Below are 22,325 nucleotides of genomic sequence, written 5' to 3'. Positions count from 1 at the left end.
AATGTATTATTTTCGGGTTTATTTGAGTCATTCTTGTACTGCCAAGTTTCATTATTGATCATTTAACTGCGCCAGTGCAACATTAAATTCAAACACATGTTGCAAAACATTAATTCATTAAGTTATGCATTCAAATTGCATGACATGTGATATATTGCACAGTTTCAGAAGCATACAGTCAACCAACTCAATACAAGCAAACCACTTTCTTCAATAGATCCTTTTATTTAAAATAGTACAGTATGTTACAAGGTTTCACCTACATGTTACTAGTTTTTTCATAACTCTGGTTAGTTTAACCTTCACACATTTTAGATATAAAACTATTGTTTCCCATTATTATTGTTAATGTATGCCATAAGCTAGGCTACATGAAATAATGCACCATCTTTCATCTCTCCTTATGCATTATATCTCTGTTTGCTTACATAGTTCCTCCCAACACCCAAAGGCCTTGTTTCAATACCTTTGATTTAGCAGAAAAATAAATTAACATTTTCAGTCAGAAAGGCTACAAAGACTGTGTCAGCACTACATATAAGCAGTAAATTTACAGAATAAACAGACAAATAGCCGATCAATTTCAAATTAGCATGTCGCCCCCTGTATCGCAAATAAACAGTTTTTCCAAAACGCACAGGGTAACACTTAAACATTAATAATACTTTCGAGGCGGCCCTGTAATGTAAAAGAAACCACTCAATGGGACGCTTAGAATAGGTTAGTGTCTTAAATTGTATAATGATATTAATCTGCATATCAAGTTAATTACAAAATGTCTCATTAATAATCCTCCATATCATAAATACATTCTGGTACATTCATATTACTTTTTTTTCGGGGGGAACATTGACACAAAATTAACACCGACCAAACAATTATTATTTTATAGCGCTGGTGAATATTGCATGGTTGATACAAAAGCATCGCACCTGCACTCCTGACAAAAGGACAAATTACACAACCATAATACACACAATAATTTGTTTCTTCATTCACATTGATCAAACGAATAACCTAAACACGAAAATCAATAGGACCGAAGACCAAAATTAAGTTGGCCAATTCCGTAAATAGGCTTTAGACCCAAAGACAACGTTTGCTACGCTACTGCCAAGGTTAGAGGAGCCTGTACTCTAACCAGAAAGCAATATGATGGTCAAACACACACAACCTCTTACACTCATTGATCAGGGTTTTGTAGCCAAGCTGGTTTAAGCATTGAATTAGCTGATTTCTTGCTGTATTGTGCTGGAATGGTGGAAGCTTCTACTTTGTTATAAATGTGCATTTATGGTGGGGTTTACAAACAATGAACTAAACCAAATACAACTAAATCTCCTTCATATCCACACAAGCAGTGCAATAAACAGCAATCGGATTGAATGGGATGTTGGGGCCTCCTACAGGCATTTCCACAAAACTGCACTAAAATACGATTTTGTCTGGGATGTCCTTCATTATACTTACACAATCAGTCACACATAAAACAAACACAGCATACATTTCCGATGTCAGTGCTCCCAGAGACTTCCTTACTCTCATTTCCTTCTCAATGCTAGTAAATGTTATTAACCCAAGTCATCGAAACTGGGCAAATAATGCTATCGATTTTCTACACCATTTTACTAATGTATTTATTTTCTTTAACGCATGGCTTCACCCTCACCTATATTTTAATTTCGATATTAACTGTGATGCGGTCGCAAATTCAGATCTCAAAGTGTGTTACTATGCTGAACAATCCCGATTCACAATACAACTCTCCTTCAGCCCATGCTTAAAAACCCCAGTCAACAAAAATAAACGTCTCGGCGCGGAAGAGCTCTAGTTGTTGTTTTATGCGTTAAACACTCAGTTGTGCGTCATCCACGGATGAAATGAAGGCAGAACCCAAGAGTGGTCTTTACGTGAGGTGAAACAGTTTGGTTATGTGACTAATCACCATAATAATAATGCCATTTTGTGTTACCAAAGTGACGTGTTTGCCATATGGAATGCTCTGCATTTGAAAAGGCACACTTTTGTCTCCGTGGAAACATGGTTGGTATGGCGTAACCAGGGGGTTGCAGTGGTAGCGTGGTCATTGTTATGGTGGTCCATTCTGGTGTGACGATTCAGCGCATTTTATGCGGTTTCACTTTGACAGGAAGCATTAGGACGTAGCAATCTCGCCCCCTAGGTGGCACCAACCCTTTTGTTGCTCTAGCGGAGAAAGATAATCTGCAACACATGTTTCAGTTGTAATATTTATGGTTTTGGAGCATTTCCAATTTCCAAAAGTAATACTTGAAATACACAAGATAATGCTTTTCTATTTTGTTTTCACACACTCAAAATAATGTGTGTGTGTGTGTGTGTATAAGACGACATGAGGTTTCCTTCTTACCATTATTACTACAGTTCTTATTTCCTTTGTCCGAGGCCTCTTCTTCAACCTTTCGGAGAAACACTTTCACATTAACAACCAATGACTATGAAGTTAATGAAACATAAGGCAGAAATGTGTTTAGGTTAATACCTCTTTCCTCCATTTGAGCTCACAGAAAATCCTTTCAAAGCACTCGTGCATGTAGTTAAACTAAAGAAGAGAACAAGCACAGGTCAGGGCTTATCTCTGTTCCACATGCTTCACGTTCACATGAATAGTACTCTAACCATTTCCAATATTTTGGGAAATATTTTGTTGTATTGTGTCGTAATGTACGTGAGCAACTCACATAAGGAGTGAAAATTTTAACCCAGCGAGGTTTCTTCTCTCCCCGCACATATTCGAAACAGAAGGCCATACCCTCTTCATCTGTGTCCCATCTCTGCATCTCTGACCATTCAAACATTATCACCTGATTCTGCGAGCAAAAACAAAAACTTAAACAAGAATACAGACACCAAACTACAATCAAGCAGGTTATCCCACAAAATCTGCTATAATCCTAAAATAACTAATATAGACTTTCTACAGAGAGCATCTACATATGTCCTTAAAAAGCGTAACTCGCATAACTGTGGCTGTGAATTTTTACGTATTATATTGATAGACAAGCTCAAGCACCGCCCACCTCCAAAGTGCCATCCTCCGTGCAAGCGTGCAGTTTGAAATGCTTCATGCTAATGGCTGTGATCACGTGACCTTTCCTCCGCGAGTCACATGCACAGTGAGGGAATGTAACCTCGTTGTATCCCTCGCATGAGCGCAGAAGACTCAGATACTGAGCGAGATCACAGGAGAAAAGACATTCATTTTATGTTAAAGAAATCAAAAGTTGCAGACATGATGCTGAAAGATTTAGCTTAAATAACTAATATCGTGGTTCATTTTAGCTATTAACACATTCAAAATAAAAACACAATATTTCAACAATATTTTGCGACGGATAAAGGTTGTGATACCGTTGTCATCTTCCTCTGTTCTGCAAATTTCTGGAGCTGATAGGCTTGATCTTCAGCTTTAATGAATCCCTTCTTTACATCATCCTGTGCCTGGACAACAGAGAAAGAGAGATGTAGGTGATGAGATCAGCTTTGGCTGTTTACACCTGTTCAACATCTGCGGTGGTCGGAGGTTTGAAAATAGGGATTGTCAAAATTGAATCACCCTCGTGTCATTCAAAACCTCTATATGACTATTTGTTCTGTGGGACACAAAAGCAGATATATTTAGCAATGTCTCAGTGGTTTTGTGTCCATACAATAGAAGTCAATGTTGTTTGGTTACCAACGTTATACAAAATATCTTATTTTGTGTTCTGCAGTAGAAAGTAACTCATACTGGTTCGGAATAACATGTAGATGCATTTTCATTTTTTAATAAACTATGCTTTTAAGTTGAATAACTGAATGGAAGTCAAGGAAGCACTTTATAGGGACACAAAGAAAGGCATCTTCTGTGAGTTTAGCAAATATGGCGACTATGCAAAGCTATACCAAATGTTGATGTAGAACTAAACTAGACACTTTGCTGGCTGTACGAAGTCCATTTGCGCCATTTATGATCTGCATTTACTGTATATTATATAGAGAAGTACTTGCGTTCACAGAAGTTGAAAATAAATACCAAGAAACATTCTTGTTCAAAACATTGGATGTATTTGGTGTAGCAATACTCATACTCGTATAACATCTCAATCCAACGAAACTATGCAAACGACGCAGGCAAAACATGAACCCGGGATTATTGGCAAATTCACATGCTCAGAACAAGAGTCATTGTGGCCAAGATGTTCAAGCCTCACCATTTGGTATTCAGCAACTTAACTCCTGTTTTTACTCAGAACAATACTTTTTTACATATCCAAACCTAAAATGTAAAACTTAGGAAAACAAAGGGGTGAGTCGAATTAAGCAGATCGGCAGACCAACGAAGCAGATAATGATGCAGTACTGATATGAAACAGGCTTGTGGGACTGACCTGATGAAAGCAGTAATGAAGGGCCAGAGGGTTTTCCCGCATCACTTCCTCTTCCTGTGTGCTGAAGAGCCACTTTCGCATTGTGAGACACGTTCCGGGCACTGCTGAGGTGTAGTTCTGAACATACAGCTTGTGTGGGAACTCATTAGGAGCTAATTTACGGGCTGTGTAGAAAACAGAGAAAATTCCTTTTAAGACAGTCTCAAGGTATCTAAATGTGTTCAAGCATCCATAAAGTTTCCATAGTTGTAATGACTCACTTAATTAAAAAATAAACAAAGGCAAGTTGTTGATGTAGTACATAAAGAAAATGTCCGAAACTGTCTTAAAGGAACAGTTCACCCAAAAATGAAAATTCTGTCTTCACAGACTCGACCGAATAATTGCTTTAAAACGAGAAAGAAGATATAAAGTAGATATTTTGAAGAATGTAGAAAAGCAAACAAGTTCTGGGGCGCTTTTGACTACCATTTGAATTTTTCTTACTATGGTGGTCAATGGTGGCCACAAACTGTTTGGTTACAGGGAAATAGAATTCTCTGTGTTCATCCGAACAAAGAAAGCTACCGATTTGTTGCACCTCGAGGTTGAGTAAGTAAAGACAACATTTTCATTTTCAAGCAAACTGTACACCAAGTAAGGCAGAAATGGAGAGATTGCTCACCGAACGAGTGATTTATAACTTCAAAAAGAGCAAAGTAACTGGCCATGGTGCTGTCCATTCCAATCTTCATGACGAGAGCCTACAAAAAGAAAAATGATACTCGATCTCTTGGATGAACATCTGATCTTGTGATGAGAGGTCACAGGTGAATGAGTTGATATAAGAATATTCATTGTGTAATATGAATATCATGTGACACACTAGATGTCTACCAGCTGGTGTTGTGTGTGTATGACCAGGTGACAATTTACCTGGTAAACCTGGTCTGTGGTGCTGTTCTTCCGGACCCTCACTGAGACTGTGGTTTTATCAGGCAGCGCTATCCGTAACTCCACGTCGGACACACCGTTGTGGTTCTTTAAAGCATAAGGCACACGGAGTTAGTGAGCTCAACGACAGAATGATTTTAATGTGGATCAAATACTCACCTCATTTGTTTCAGAGAGAAATTCTTGCATGATTTCACTCTCACCAATAACCCGTACAGAACACACTGTAGAAACGAAGAAACAGGATGTTTAATTATAGCACAAAAACAAACATTTCATCTGATGCAAATACCACAAGCTCTCTGACTCGTGCTAGAGCATGCATCTGTATAAAGTCAAAACTCCATACAAACCACTTCCATACCGGTTCAATGCATTCGTACATCAAAACATGACTAAAGCAGAACACACCTGATGCGAAACAAATGTGCACACTTTCATGCGCAAATAGTTTCTTCCATCTTAATATATACCCAACTATATCACTTAAAGCAGGGGCTCCCAAAGTAGGGGTTGTTGGGGTCTCGAGTCCCTAACACTGTTATTTAGGGGGTTGTGGGCTTAAAATTTTGGGAACACCTGACTTGAAGTCAAAGTCCACCCAACATGTTTAATTCTTTTGTTTACTTACCCTCGAGTTGTTTCAAATCTGTATAAATGTCTTTGTTCTGATGAACACAAAGAAAGATATTTGGAAGAATGCTTGGAATCAAACAGTTCTTGGCCACCATTGACTATCATAGTAGAAAAAATCATAATGGCTTCCTAAATTCCTCAAAATATCTTTTGTGTTCCAACTATGGTAGTCAATGGTGTCAAAGAACCATTTGGTTCCAAGCATTCTTCCAAATATCTTTCTCCGTGTTCATCAGAACAAATAAATGTATACAGATCTGGAACGACTTGAGGGCGAGGAAATGAAGACAGAATTTTCATTCTTCCTTTGTGATATAGTTGGCAGCATATTAACGGGGTCATATTACATGGCTAAAACGAATATTATCATTTGATTTAGATGTAATGCATGTGTATAAAAGATTTAAGGGTCAAAACCGCTGTATTTTCCACTTACTGTGCATGTTTGAATCTCCTCTTTGCCCCGCCGCAGATTTTGAAAAGCAAGGTGTGCTAAGATTTGCCAGTTAACAAATGCGTAGTGATTGGTCGAATACTGCAAGGATGTGATGGAAATGTAACGCCTTTTACCATATTTGGAACATCAGGTTCCAAAGCAATTGTATTGACAGGTACTTGCATAAACATTTGGGCGGTCTTAGTCAAATCATACCACAAACTGACGTAGATTTGTGGGGGTGTGTATACACGAGGCGTTTCAGGCAGGTCTGGGTAAGCATTCGCTTTTAGATAGAATGCATCTTTTGTTTCCCTTTAAGCTAAGACGCAAGAAACTATTTGCACATGATTTTGTGTCATCCGCATCTCACCTCTCTCCAGATACTCCTCCAGTCCCCTCCGGCGTACATCCAGCTGCTGCTCAGACATGGAGAAGGGCCATTTCCCCGGAAGTTTTGGGAAATTATAGTTGGAAAACTCTCTCTTGATGTTCTGATGAAGTATCGCAAACTCCCGGTAACGCTTTGAGCACAGCTGTCTCCCTGACATATACACATTATAGACCTAAAACCAGACAAGTAGGAAACAGATTTTAAAGATTAATCACTATACATTTAGTGAAGTTCATAAAATAGGGCGGCAAAAAAATCCAAATCATTTCTATTCTCCGTTTCCTGCTAAGCAAGCTTATTTGAACCGAGAACTAAGAAATTAGGTAAATAAATGGCAGAACATACCACAAATTTTTCCGAGTGGTGTTCCACGTGTTTGTATGTGGGGATTGAGATGGGCACAGCCTGTTTGTCGCTATAGTCGTAATTGGGCGTCACCGGACCTTCCTCACTAGGCTCAAGCCCGTCTGCTTCCTGTGCCGGCACAGAGAGGACGGTCAACACCAGCTCTCTTTCCCCAGCCCTGATCAGATCCACCACCTGCTTGTGTGTCGCCCCTTCTACGCTCACCCCATTACTGCAGGAGAAAGAGAAAAAGTGTGTCAGGTCTCAGGGGTAAAAATATATTTACATAAAGCACATACTAAAATGCCATACACATTAACCAGTTGGTGTCACCACAAAGAAAATGTATCTATAAGAAAACATTTTAACTTAACGACTTAATTAAAAATGCCATTAAAGCAAAGACTTCAATTCAACAAAATGAGCCTATTAATCTGCATTTAAAATAAATAAAATAATTGATAAGTATTAAATATAATAACTAATAATGTCGTCTCATGGTTTTGTATCAATTTATATGTCAATAATAAACAGACAAATAATAAACATCATATAGTTAATGTTTAATCCAATTCAACAAACGTGCAGCATGAAAGAACTATGGAACAGGAACAAGCTGTTGTGTAATGTGATATTCACATGACCGGCTGTCACCAAACAAGGAATGATTCCCTGAGATTGTGAAAACTTCCTTATTTCAGTGGAGAAGTACTGTTATCGTAAAACATAAAAATGAATCATATGTGCATGTAACCGTTAACTGTGCCGTAACAGCTTACCATATAATTTGCAACATTTCATTGCATAAAACAATTCCAAATATGCTTGTTTCTTTTTAAAACGTTATAAATATGTTCGTCCTGTTGAAAAGGGAGGAGATGCTCAAGACCAAGAATGGAAAGCAGTCCATCTCTCATAAATAAACATTTTAAAGATACTCCTTCCTTAAAGGAGTTCCTCAAGAAATGAGATTTGGCTTGGCCTAATGTGTTATGTATTAAGAAAAGATTCATTAAAATAAGTAAACAAATAATAGCATATAGCTCAACTAATCGAGAAAGTTTATAAATCTATTGATTTATAAATACAACATTTCATATATTTACCAGCATCCAGAGAAACATTACAGAGAGCAGTCACAATGACCTAAATGCTCAAGAATTTCCAGCGCATGTTTCAATGTTAAACAAAGTTAAGAGCACATGTAAGAGTTAATGGGGTAAATCAAGGTGGCAACCCTGAACTTTACGTCCTTCATAACAGTTCAGTTTCATTTACTTTCATTATTTTAAGGAGGTGAAAATGTTTTCTTAACATTCTTACTGAATGTAATATGACAAGACTGGACCAACTGTGCAACATCTAGCATGCACCTCAACCAGCTCATAGTAAATATGAATACTATTATTACAACTGAATGAATGTAAACATTCTCTTTCCTGACACAAGTTGTGTAAAACAACAATTTGACAGGCTATGACGAATGGTGTCTTTGTTTACACACGCATACCACAAGTTTATATATTGTACGTAAATGACATGATGGTGCTTCGAGTTCAAGTGATAAAGACTGCATGGGAAAAGACTAAAGCACATCACCATGCAAAGTACTGACAGGAACTAACCTGTGTACCTCTGTGAGCATATTCTTGTGGCTTGACTTTGTTTTCAGTATGCATAATGGTGGATACTGTTGCCTCCCATGATACATTTAACTTTGAAGTGAAACGTCTCATTTTTATAAATCTGATCATGTTACACAGAATGATCAGGTGAATTCATAAGAACAGGCCGGAGTCAAATGTCACCACAAATTGAAAATAAATAAATAAAACTATGCAATGAAGAGTTTTGCATTAAAAAAATGGACAAAGTTATTGTGCATATTTTATGTTTCTAATTCACGAGTGTGATGTTTTGTGTTAAGTCTGTTTGTAATTTGTTTTATTTCAGGACCAAACTAGAGAGTTGTTGTTAAAATTATTTTAATTTGTGCGTTTCATTTTGAAAAGTTAGAAACACTTATTTGTAGGGTGTAACATAACGCAGACATTACAGTCAGGCTTTGCTTAAGTTACCTTATAATGAAAAAAGACTTTCATGTAACATGAAAGAGAAAGAGTCCACAAAGGATGTACATACACATATAATATATAATACATTTAGTTATATCGGTAAAATATGACTGGCTACTCTACATAGTTCGGTCACTGGTTCAACGGTCGTTTATGTAGTCTTTATAGAAAAAAGATAAACATATATCTTAATCCAAATAAGATATATTAAGTGAGAGATGTTTTCACAGCGTCAATGATGATGCAACGTTTGTCAAAGACAAGCCAACATGAATGACTGAATGAACCGAACGACCCTGTTGCATGGCAATAGTTGTATAGAACCTATAGCATTTAAAAACGTGACAATGCGCCTTTTGTACGTCTTATCTGCTCAACAACTCTTACATAACGATCTATTTAGCGCTCCCAACGGGACGTGTTGGCATGCAGGGCCAAGAAAGCTCAAACAAGTCAACAGAACCCCGTGTTCACTCGATTTTCGCGTAAAAACAACCAGCCCATATACACCGAACTGGTTGGAACGATGTTCCAACGTCAAACGTCTGGAGTGATGGTGACATCACCGCATAGAACGCTGGAACGCAGCGAGATTGATACATTGTAACGGATAGACGGCGGCGCAATCCCTGGGATAAAATGGGAAATAAAGTGGCAAATAAACGACTTACACCTCTAGAATCCGATCTCCTTTCACGATCCCGGCCCGATCCGCCGCGCCTCCGGGTAACACCGCGCTGACATGCTGAAGAGGAGCGTACAGCTCCCCGTTAATGCTCCGCAGCTGGCCGCCTTCGCTCACTTGACCGCGTACGTTGAATCCGTAACCCGACTCCGATTTGACTATCCTAACCACGCGCGGACCCGAAGTTAGCACGGTCGGGGTCTGGCTCCCAGAACCGCCCGTCGAGTCGACCATCCCGGATCCGTTCACGCGGGACGCTGTGGGTAACAGCGTAGGTGGTGCGGGCCGAGCAGTCTCGTCTCCCTCGATTTCCGCCATCTTTAACTCGGGTGTTTACCCCCCTCTCCTCCTGTAGGCCTGAACATTCAAAACAACAGCCCAGAAAAGCGCTTGACCCTCCCAGCCATCACGAGACTGCTTTCACTTTCCTTCACTGTTCTTTATAAGTGTGTCCTTTGGAGGGGGCACGAGGGCCACTGTGGATTTAGTCTGTTTGTTGTGGTGAATTATGTCATTTTGTTTACAAACGGAGTTACAACTGGTTGCATAATGGAAAACTCCATTTCAAAGTATGTTCAAAGCGCCTCTCGTCGTCAAAGAAGTCAATGTAACGAATGTGAATGTGTTAATAAAGAACCAATCTGTTGAGCGCACTGGAAGACTTGCAGTACAGCGACATCTAGCGACATTGTTCAAGTCAAACAGTTCTGATGACAGTGACTGTTGAGCTTTTAGATGTTCACTTTAATGTTACTAGAAATGTAAAGAGTCAAAGAATAGTCAAACCAAATCTACAGAGTTTAAACAAACCCTGGTTCACCATTTTAACTACAATATATGTTTAATGCAATAATACGAAGTATATGGAGGAAGCCATGTCTGGGAATGTCTTAGTCATTAAAACCAAAGCATTATTCTAGATCCCTCTCTGTTATTGGAGAATATTCTTTCCCTTTGGTTAATTTCACAGAATAAGGAATTTAGAATACGCGACACTCTCTGAGCAGGTGAAACGCTGAGATATACATCGTTTTTTTAAATGAGAGGTGCAAACCTGATCTCCAAAAACACAGAGATGTGTATTTTGTTCCTAGTACAACACTCTCTGGTATAATGATCTCCATGCTTTGTTACTATAGCAACATGGCTTTGATCAATCTTAGACATTTCATCTTAAAATTGTTTTTGTTTTTCCTGACAGCAATGTGTTTGTATTGCAACCAGTAATAGAGAAAAAATGTTTAATATTGTAAAAGATGTATTGAAAAAAAAGTTGACAGTACAACAAATAAACAAAATAAGAGGATTTGAATTGATTCGGCCATCTGACATAAAACATAATTCAAATCTCATGAATGAAATGTCATAATAAAGATATGAACGTTTAAAAGCTGTGAAGAATGTTTAAAGTGCAAAGAACAATTCAATAATCATCCATCAAACACACCCAGTGTACTTTAACCCGGCGGCGAAGGAATTTTTTTATGGTTTTCGTTCAATAAATTCCTACCCGTCCCTCCTTACACATACAATAACACCGACTCATAAGACATTTTGAAATGCATTTTTATATATATTTTAATAGATGAAAAGATCTATCAAACACACCCAGAGTACTTTAACCCCGGCAGCGATATATATATATATTTGAATAGGTGAAAAGATAAACATCAATTCGTCAAAATTCTTAATTATTTTATTTATATTTCCCTTTGTTCATTTCCAGCTTTGTGTCTTCCTTAATCGCATCCTGTAGCATTCTTCACAGGCCATGGATAAACCCAACACCATTGATACAAACTCCTCAAAGTTCACCTCGCCATCCCTATTGGCATCTAGATCCTTCATAAGTCTGTCTACTATGGTCGGGTCCTTCTGAGACTGCAGGAAAGATAAAGAGTAATATAAACAATATATATATAGCGACTTACATTGCATGATACTATACATTTGTATCTGAGAATGTTTATTCAACACATACAGAGAGTGTTGAACTGAATAGAGATCAGAAACAAAGCCATTATGAAAAGAAGAGGGTTACCTTTAGAAACCCAGAAAGCTCGCTCTCCATCAGAGTTCTGAGCTCGCGGCGGGTCAGGGTGCCGGGGGACCCCTCTTTGCCAGCGTATCGATGAAACACCATGATGAGGGACTCCATGGCGTGTTCTAGCTCAGACGGCATGACTGCTCACTGCTGGGATCTCGTACTATAAAGAGACAACACGAAGTCCAATATTAATAGTCCTGGCAATGTTTTGCAGCCGGTTCATATTGATGATGTAAAATGGGAAAAGTAAAAAAAAAGAAATGCCTTCCTAATCATAACTCATTCATTCAGTTCATTCCAATGTTTTCTGATGAAGTATCTAAGCCTTTCAATCCGGTTTCGCATTCTAAAATAAATATTGATTTAAAGGTCCTACCGTTTGGATGTTCGGAATGAACGTGAGATGTGCTGGGTGTCCTCTCTTTGGACTTTATATCACCCAGCCCATGGGCAGGTAAAGGTGTTATCAGGTGCGATTGAGCAACAGCAGGGATGACAGCACAATGAACTTGTGCTTTGTTGAAGGTATGTGTCAAGAGGTTGATGACATCACGAATCGTTGTGTTTGTACTGTAACCGTTCATCTCATTGTCTCAGAACTGATGGAAATGTGCTATGTATAAAAGTACTATGTGAAAATATTCAACAAAATCTTAAGCGTCATTCTTAGGAAGGTATAGGAATGTCATTTTTAATAATAGCCGTAACAAATAAACAATTATTTTGTAATTTTATGCTGCCTCCAAAGTAAATAAAAAAACTTTGTGACACATCTATGTGTCCTATGCGCAGCATGCTGCTGATGAAGGCGCAGACGTGCTCGTTGCCACGGAAACGGGATGCAGGCAGAAGGCTGATAGCGTTCGAAAGCATCTTCAGTCGAGCACCGATGTAGCGACATCCTACTAACCTACATTTCATCCAGGAAGAAGCAATGGCGGCCAAAAGAAGATTTCCTGAAATATGAAAATCGACTGCGAAGACCCCGAAAACAAGCGGTACGTTCTTCAACTCGCTACCACGATGAGGACTCGATACATTTCATCCGCATCCTGCATGTGTCCATGTGATGCATGCGCTGTTATAATGTGATTTATCGCGCGGCTGAAACTGCCGATAGGCTTTACGTTTATCGCTATTAAGATGTTTGTATGACGGTAAGTCACAGGCTGATTCGCGACAGCACTGATCCCAGATGAGCAAAGACATCATCCCGTAATGGCGTCCAGATATCAGGTGAAGGTAAGGGCGATGCCGGACTACCGCACCGAGCCTTTACAGAGGCATCTCATAAGGTCATAGCATCCATTGCATTTATTTTGTATTAAAAGGACAATAAAGCCATTGCATTGCAAGGTGGGTGAGGTCCAGCTTCATCTGACATTGGTAAATGTCAACCGTGACTTAAACTGCCGAAGGCCTAACACGTGTTTTACGTTGACACATTTATGCATTTGCCAGATGCCTTTATTCAAAGTGGTTTATCGGTATGTGATGAAAAATCTATATAAAAATGATATGTTATAATGTGAAAAAAGCCACGGTTAGAGAAAGCTTGTCTGATGCATGCAAGATGACATTGTCATTGAAAGGGACAACGCGGCGATTAGGGGACATGTGGTTCATACCCAGTGACTGGTGACTAATAAAGCTCAAGGTTGTTAGTAGAAAAGCATGTTTATATGATGCAAAAAACTGTAAATTGTATGATCTACTCTGCCAGGCATATCCGGACTGTGACATTTGAGACTGTGTGTCCCTTACTCATCCAGGCCACCCAACAAACTCACAATTAAACATTTATGCATTGATTTTTTCTTACATAAATCAAATGCACTATGCATGACCAACCCATTAAACAAACACACATAGAGATAATAATGTATATCAGCTGACTAAGGTCTGCTCAGGGCATTAAACTATTAACTACTAACTACAATTTAACAAACACCACATGTGCAAAGTGTACAGCATCTCTCTTATTCTAACTCACAAAAGTACATTAAATGCAGGAAAAAAGGTGTGCTCTATGAGACTTATTTAACAAGGTCAGCAGGTGGCGCAAGACTTCACTGCTTTCATCAAGAATGCCACTGTCAACGTTAAAAGTCTCAATGGTCCTAAATCTCAGTTTTATTTGATCTAAAATTTGAACAGCAAAAAGACCTTTTTCATTATCTTTCATTATCCGTTCCTATTTTCAGTCCAATATGAAGAGTATGGAGCAGGAGTTGCAGTGTCCGGTCTGCAAGGACATCGTAAAGCAACCCATAGTGCTTCCCTGCCTGCACAACGTGTGTCTAATGTGTGCCTCCGAGGTGCTGGTTCAGAGCGGGTACCCCCAGCCCGAGCTCCCACCAGAGCCCAACTCGCCCGCTTCCACACCCAACACACGGTCCCCTCGCCAGATGCGCAGACCCATGCCCAAATCTGACCGCGTCGACCGCTTGTTGCGCTCAGGTATGTTAAGATAACAGAGAATAGTACATATGACATGTTTAATGAATAGAAGAAATGCTATATAAACTTATCTTTATGTCTGTTTTATGTGTATGTACACAGGTTCAGGGACATACCCAGGTCGTAGGCGAAAGGAGGGTCCTCCTCCACTCATGCACTTCCCTTGCGTCCCCTGTGGGCGAGATGTGGAATTGGGCGAGAGAGGATTGGCTGAATGCATGAGGAATCTCACGCTGGAGAGAATCGTGGAAAGGTACAGCGCACGCTTATGGTGTATAGGTGTTAGCAATATAAAGGTTTGAGGGGGCACAAATTCCACTTTGCATTATTTACATTTATATTTTGCCAATATATATATTTTTTTCAACTTGAGCGTACAGATGAATTGACCATTGTACATGAATTTAGTATTTTTTACATGGTTCAGTTCATGCAAAACTTGTTAATTCACATTATACCAGCATGATGTGATCATGTTCCAAATAGCATATTCAATTCTTTGATAGAAGCAAAAATAGCTTAGTAAAGCTTAGAAATTAGAGCATAGAAATCAGACCTTTTGTTGAAATTTTGTATAATGGTAATTTAGATCAAAACTTACATATTTTTACTGATTTATTTTTCAATCCTAAAACATTGTTATTTGTTTTAATGCTGGAACCCACTGTAAATTCACACATACACACAGTAAAAATGATGTGAAGGCATGTCAACATATGTTTTCTCATCAAATTATTTAAGCAATTTCAACCTTTTTGTATATTTTTAGCATACAAGACTCAACTAGATTTAAGATCATCTTAAATTCACTAAAAGTACTTGTATGGCCAATCCGATTATACTTAAAATTATCTGTAATTTACTTAATTATACCAAAAAACGTTACTCATTATTTTTAAATGGATAACGACAGTTATACTCAAAAACAAATCAATGAAAACTCTGTCTCTCTCTGTCTTCAGGTACAGGCACACAGTGAGTTTGGGCAGTGTGGCTGTCATATGTCAGTTCTGTAAGCCGCCACAGGCCCTGGAGGCCACTAAAGGTTGTGCCGACTGCAGAGCGAGCTTCTGTAATGAGTGCTTCAAACTCTATCACCCCTGGGGCACTCCCCGTGCCCAGCACGAACATGTTCAGCCCACCCTAAACTTCAGGCCAAAGGTGAGCCGCTCTCAATCTGCTGCTACAACATGAACCATATAAACCCTGAGGTCCGGCATATGATGAAAGCAACAAGCCTGCATTATTTGAACAGTGTCATACTGTGAACTGTGTAGGTCTTGACGTGCCCAGAACACGATCAGGAGAAGCTGCAGTTCTACTGTAAGACGTGTCAGATGCTTCTTTGTGCCCTTTGCAAACTGCGGCGAGTTCACACGGGTCACAAGATCACACCCGTCACCCAGGCCTATCAGATCCTTAAGGTAAGTTCTGTGATTGGAAATGTTTTTTGGTCACTTGGCTTCATAGCAAATTATATTATCATAAATTTGGTTTGTAATCTTATTATTATTATTCGGTTTAATTGAAAACAAATTTATTTAACTATTGATATAAACGTTGACGCATGATTTAAAAATGTATTCAAATTAAAACGATATTATCACGATTATTAGAATAATCCGTGTTATCCATCTGTGCAGTTACTTTGTAGCAATGCACGTACAAGTGTAAATTATTCACTTTAATCAAAATTATTTTTGTAAATACTTCTTGTAAACCCCAGGACAAGATCACCAAGGAGATGAATTACATCCTGTCCAATCAGGACATGGTATTGACTCAGATCACACAGCTGGAGAATGCCATCACTCAAACCGAGGTATGCCCGCTTTATTAATCTCTGTCTCAAAGGAAATGCAGACATTTGATTGGTTAAGCGATCGTGTGTGTGCAGGTAAACAGCGTATCGGCCAAAGAGCAGTTATCTCACTGCGTGAAGGAGATCATGGCGTTGCTGTCCGAGCGGCAGGCGATGCTGGCCCAGGCGCTGGAAGGCTCGCGGCAGAAACGGGCAGAGGACTTGTCCAATCAGGTGGCAGAGAAACGCAGTCTGCTGGAGCACGCCAGCCTGATGGCTTTTACTCAAGAGCTCCTTAAAGAAAATGACCCTTCCAGCTTTGTTCATGCAGCAAGGATGACACACAAAAGGTTAGACAATCGATCTGTTTTACTTTCTATTGATAGCACCTGAACATTTGAGGCCTACGGTGGAGTTGATGGGTGATCACCCTCTCTCTCTCCTACTTGTGATGATCTTCTAAATTAGTATGTTTGATTTTTCTTTTTCATATTTAAATAGAAAATATTTTTGTGTTTCTGATCATGATTTTGAATTGTTAATAAAGAACTTTTAAGTCTTTAACTTTCTCTCTCTTAGATTGGCCCAGTCCATTGAATCTATGCAGCGTTTTTCTCTTTCTGCGGATCCTTCTTTCCGTCACTTCCAGCTTGATGTTTCCAGAGAGCTCAAACTTCTCACGGACCTGAACTTCATTCAGGGTAGGAAAAACATGACAAAAAGATAAATACCCTTACGAACAGGGGTTCAATTTGGCCGGGGCGGAGCCGTGTCGTCATTGTGAATGTTGTGTTAAGTTTTGACAGAAAAGTGCTGGAAATACACACAATTCTGTGGACAATAATAAATTAAGATATCACGTGTAGCTTTGTAAACTGCTGCCATCTAGAAGGAGTTTGATCAGCATTTTATTAAAGGGTTCTCTCAACTTACTGTATATTTTACAGTTTGTCAATTATAAGCTTCGTATACGCACCCCTCAAAATCCTCCAATAATCTTTTAAATAATTTTTCACAATAATTTTCCTTATTTATTATTCTCTATGTTCCAATATATAAGAATATATTATTCTATATAATAATATTTCAAATATATATTAATATATTGACATATTATTGACTGTTAATATATAAAATGTATATATTTATATAAACTATTATAATTGATATACTGAAATATATAAAAATATGTTTTCTATGTTGAATGGTCAGAAAAGATCAATTTGCTTTTAAATTTTTCTTAATTTACATGAATTAATTTAGCATTTATTTATTGATGTTATTTCATTACATTACATAAAATGCAAGTTGCATTCCTCATATCTAATACTAACTATTATTAGTTCAAAATAGTATACAAGCTTAGTCCGTAAACATTACTTGCATAATACAAATTAATATTTCAAGGTAGAAAAGCTAGAATTGCCATTATGGGCTAGGACTCACTTTAAAGTATTTCTTTTCATAATATAGTCTCTTTGGACACTTACAAATGCACGCCTTTAAATGTATTGTCTTGATCACCTATAACGTCACCAAACATCTAATCCTAACCAAACTTGGTATTCCCCATCAGCCCCTCTCGCACCTGTGATCGACACGCAGCGAACACTTGCGTACGACCAGCTCTTTCTGTGTTGGCGCTTGCCTCAGGACTCCACTCCTGCTTGGCATTTCTCTGTGGAATTCCGCCGCCGCGGGGTGGTGCCAGGGGGTGGAGCAAGAGGGGGTCTCCGGGGGGGATTGGCTGCCGCTCGCTGGGGCTGGCAGAGGTTGGAGGAGGTGACCGGGACCTGTGCTGTGATTGACAGGCTGGAGATGGACAGTGTGTACGTCTTGAGGGTGAGAGGCTGCAATAAAGCAGGATTCGGGGAATACAGTGAGGAAGTATATTTACACACACCACCAGCTCCAGGTGAGGACATAACACACGATGCAGATCTGTGGATTCTTGTGAAGACTTTTCAAAGTCAACATGAAATGGTGTAATGTGACATGTTTAATAAAAAAGATTTCTCTAGTCTATATGCTGGTTAGGAGGATGAAAATAAGAATATTTGGGGATGTCACACGAGAGATCAATTTAAAATATTAAAGCAAATTATTTCGTAGTGATGAAAGATACGAAAATAAATAATTCAAAATACTTCGTAGAGTCGAGACATTATCTGAATGCGAATCATTCTCAAAACGATGCAAAATTAATCATCTTTCTACATTCTTTCCTCTTTTTTTCTACAACTTCTTTGTTTTTTCCATGGTTTTGCTTCATTGACAAAAGCTCTTTACAGCCACCTTGCCTTCTGCCATTTAATAGCCCTTAAAACTATTTCAGTTGGTCACCTTTCCCTTTGTTTATTTCTCTTGTTTACATTTCCCTCATCTTTTCATTATCTTAATCATTGATTTATTTTAAATCGCCTGTATTTAAAATGTACATATAAACCCTGTGATGAGGTGAAATCTTTTAATCTGCTCTGACTGTTGATGTGTTTTGTAGATATGGGCACATGTTAACTTTTAACGCCGCCCATGTTACAAATAATGAACTAAGATTTGCAACACCCAGACAAAAGGCAGACATTCATGGCTAAATCTTGGTCTTAACTTCTATAAGGTTAAAGCAAAACGGGGAAAATAATAAATTTGGAAATATATATTAATTAGGCCTGTCGTACGATTAATCACGATTAACGGCATCCAGAATCTATGTTTGTGTTTACAACATGCTGTGTACTGCATAAATGTATACATATTTACCAATAATTAAAATGATAAACAAATGGTTAAGTTTAATAGTAAAGATATTAATTAAATATTGAATATTTAAGACATTCATTCCTAAATATATGCATGTATGTATATGTGTTTATAAAAACAAAATAAATAATCACAGTACACAGACATACTGTATATTATGTAAACACAAACTTTTCTTCTGGATGCGATTAATCGTTTGACGGCCCTATTAATAACATAATAAAAACATATGCTGTGTCACGAAATTAATTTCCCACGTTGCGGTCCAAGTTTTCTTCAGGCACTGTGAAAAGTTTGCAAACCTGAATGCCAATGAATCACATCTGATTATTTACACACTTTAATGCAAAATACAAATTTAAATTGTTATAGCTTAGACATTGTTTTACGCTGACAACAGCAGCTCCACATCTATCTGTAATATCATTCTTGGCCTTGAACTCTGTGACATTTTTCTCCGCCTATTTGCTGGAATGCAAATCATCTTCCTTTCTTAGTCTTGCGTTTCACCCTGCTGTTCCCAGTATGTTCTCTTTACTTCTTTCCTTGTTTACTGTTTTCCTGATTCCTGTATTTATGCCCTCTTCTCCTTTTGCACGTCCTGAAAACTTTTCCCGGATTACCTTGCTGTTGTCTCCACCTCCCTCTACTTTCCTTTTGTCTGTGCCCCGTCCCCACCTCTATCAGTGTTAAATTTTTACCTGGATTCTCGCTGGGGTCTGCACGCGGACAGACTGGTGGTGAGTAAGGAACAGCGATGTGCCCGCAGCGTGCCCGGTCTCTCCCTGCTGCAGGCCGCAGACAGGGCCCTCACTTCCTGTCACCTGTCCACGGACTTGCTTGTGGGTGATGTGGCCATAACGCAGGGCAGACACTATTGGGCGTGCTCGGTAGAGCCCGGCTCCTACCTGGTTAAGGCAAGTTATAAAAGGATATGCATTTCACTATCAAGAAAAACACATTTTCACGTTTTCTTTCTGCTCTGCAGGTTGGTGTGGGTTTAGAATCCAAACTTCAGGAATGGTTTCATCTCCCCCTGGACATGGCGAGTCCACGGTAAGAGCAAGTGGGCAGAAAAATCTGCCAAACAGTTAAACATAAATGAAATATCTGACATCACTGTGACACAACTCCACCTATTCCTTCTCACAGATATGATCCTGACAGCGGCCATGACAGCGGAGCAGAAGATTCCTCCGATTCCCCTCCGCCTTTTTTGTTCCTCACGATGGGCATGGGCAAGATCTACCTGCCCCCCTCTGCCAGCTCCCATCACGCAAATGCCAATTGCAGGGAGTCCGGCTTCACCAACGGCCCTTCCTCTCCGACCGGCGTGACCTATCCTCTCCCTCCGAGGCTGGGAGTGTGTCTCGACTTTGAGAAAGGGCGTGTCACGTTTTACGATGCCCACTCTCTCCGCCCGCTCTGGGAGGGACCCGTGGACTGCTCCGCCCCTGTGTGCCCAGCATTCTGTTTCATTGGAGGCGGGGCTTTACAGCTACAGGAAATGGTAGCCAATCGCAATGCGAATCAAACCCCTGTACGGAGGGTCACCATTCAATCACGTGTTACTAAACTGAACTAAGAGCGAAATATTTTGATTGATTCTTGTTTTTATATATTCAAATTTTACGATTTTTAACGGCATCTGGCATAAACCTCTGCTTATTTTATATTCACCAAACATTATCTTTGAGAGGCCTTTATTGTTGCACTGCTTGCTGAGTTCTATACCTCTTCCAATGATTTATAAACTTAATGTCATCTATATAAATTACTAAAGAATTGCTTATCCATACACACACATATATATATATATATATATATATATATATTCAGCATATATGCCAAAATGTATATTTCCCAACCTAAAAGAGGCAACCTCTGTGTTTGGGTGTAGCACAGGTGCCTCAGTTTTCATATTAGCAAATTATTCTCCAAACAAAGCAGAAACTCCAGACTGTTACACAAGGCCTAATTTTGTAACCCAAATTATATGGCAAACATCTGCCATAACACCCTCTAGCCTTGTGCTTTCAGGACAGACCTGTTAAACTCTTTCAGCTGTCAACTGGAGCATTTACTAAAATATTTACTTGACGTATGCTTAACACCAGACCAAATGCTTCTTGCTGCTTTTTCGTCTTAGATGCTTGAGAAGAACCATGATTTGTGGCTTCTAGGCTGCTGTAAGTCTATGGAAGTATGTTTTCTGAGCAATGTATTATATTGCTGAACAAACCTATTTTATTGTTTAGAAATTGGCAAATATTAAAAACTAAACGAGTTAAAGCTTAGGTAATAATAAATCTTATTTAAAGAATGAAAATCTGCAATGCGGTAGATTGAAGATGCACTGCTTTACTCAATATTTATGACATTGGAAGTGTGTGCGATGCACTAAATCCACTATTGTAAATCACTTTATGCAAATCCGTACAAAAGCTTGTAGAGAATATTTTTAAGAGTTTGACTCATGCGATTGATTTCAGTTTGGCTGTGCTTCTCTGGAATGGCTTTAGAGAGATTCGCAAAATCATTCTGGAAAGAACGAGGACTGCCCTTTAATGTCACGTGTAATACACTAATAAAAATCACAAAATGAATGAAACGTCTTTATATTTTCTTTTCAATGGTGCGTTTCCACCAATAGGGGGCAGGAGTTTCTGCTCTTTAACAGGAATTACACAATTATTGCAAATGGCAACAGTATTGTCTTTCAGCTACACAGCTATCAAAGGAAATTAAGGTTGCAAAAACATTTTATTTGCCATAGACGACGGCACCGTTTAGAAAACCAGGACCTGTTTAAGAAGCACATGGCTGAGATGGACAGATTTAAATAAGCAAAGAAACGTTTTATTTATATGAAACAAAACATTTGTGTACACTATGAACATTATATATCACTTAGCATTAAAATAAAGCATGCGGCCCATTTTCCTTTCCACATTTTCCACAAGTCTAAATGCACATTTTCTCAAGTATCCTGCCAAAGTTTGATGTCAGACTCTTACTATGCAGATATGCACGTGTGTATATGCTGTTTTACCGTCTTATATGAAAATGCACATATGTCTTTAATTGCTGCCATATTGGTAAGAAACCAGAACGTGGAGTGGTTAGGTATGTTTCAGCTTAGACAGACCCTTTGAGAAATTATGAGCTGAAGGAGGGGTTAGCCAATGTTTTCTCTCATGGAATGTAACGTTTCAGAAATGTTAAGTTTTGAAAGCACAGATCTCTCTTTTGGCTTACGTTTCTGGCAATGCCAAGACCCCCACCCCACTTTTCCACATTTCTGGCTGGCCCTCACTAAAAATCACTGCTCCAGAAAGTGTGAT

General features: G+C 38.9%; 3 protein-coding genes across 4 annotated transcripts; 1 reads left to right on the top strand and 2 right to left on the bottom strand.

The window, feature by feature from the left end:
- Nucleotides 1–10,531, bottom strand: snx27a (sorting nexin 27a). Its single transcript, XM_079484741.1, has 13 exons — nt 9,900–10,531; nt 7,154–7,385; nt 6,788–6,980; nt 5,502–5,566; nt 5,325–5,429; nt 5,074–5,152; nt 4,410–4,573; nt 3,391–3,480; nt 3,060–3,209; nt 2,721–2,849; nt 2,522–2,581; nt 2,390–2,438; nt 1–2,223 (listed from the first exon to the last, which is right to left on the bottom strand). The coding sequence occupies exons 1-13, from the start codon at nt 10,229–10,231 to the stop codon at nt 2,156–2,158; spliced, it is 1,716 nt and encodes a 571-aa protein (XP_079340867.1). The 5' UTR covers nt 10,232–10,531; the 3' UTR covers nt 1–2,155.
- A 610-nt stretch (nt 10,532–11,141) lies between these two features.
- Nucleotides 11,142–12,453, bottom strand: s100a10a (S100 calcium binding protein A10a). 2 transcript variants are annotated; one of them, XM_079484466.1, is made up of 3 exons: nt 12,337–12,453; nt 11,955–12,120; nt 11,142–11,794 (listed from the first exon to the last, which is right to left on the bottom strand). In XM_079484466.1, exons 2-3 carry the CDS (start codon nt 12,093–12,095, stop codon nt 11,630–11,632), a joined length of 306 nt encoding a protein of 101 aa, XP_079340592.1. In that variant the 5' UTR covers nt 12,096–12,120; nt 12,337–12,453; the 3' UTR covers nt 11,142–11,629. The 2 variants fall into 2 exon arrangements, with proteins under 2 accessions (XP_079340592.1, XP_079340593.1); XM_079484467.1 differs by lacking the exon at nt 12,337–12,453 and having other exon boundaries at nt 11,162–11,794; nt 11,955–12,228.
- Nucleotides 12,454–13,178: 725 nt separating this feature from the next.
- trim46b (tripartite motif containing 46b) lies at nt 13,179–21,567 on the top strand (the record flags this gene model as incomplete). Its single annotated transcript, XM_079484465.1, has 12 exons — nt 13,179–13,202; nt 14,165–14,420; nt 14,523–14,673; nt 15,383–15,581; nt 15,698–15,844; nt 16,147–16,242; nt 16,318–16,571; nt 16,801–16,922; nt 17,798–18,136; nt 19,669–19,898; nt 19,970–20,037; nt 20,134–21,567. The coding sequence occupies 12 exons, from the start codon at nt 13,179–13,181 to the stop codon at nt 20,564–20,566; spliced, it is 2,319 nt and encodes a 772-aa protein (XP_079340591.1). The 3' UTR covers nt 20,567–21,567.
- Nucleotides 21,568–22,325: the final 758 nt, after the last annotated feature.

Source organism: Barbatula barbatula (assembly GCF_947034865.1).
Source record: "Barbatula barbatula genome assembly, chromosome: 21".
NCBI lineage: Eukaryota > Metazoa > Chordata > Actinopteri > Cypriniformes > Nemacheilidae > Barbatula > Barbatula barbatula.
This window is presented reverse-complemented; position numbering and strand designations above follow the sequence as displayed.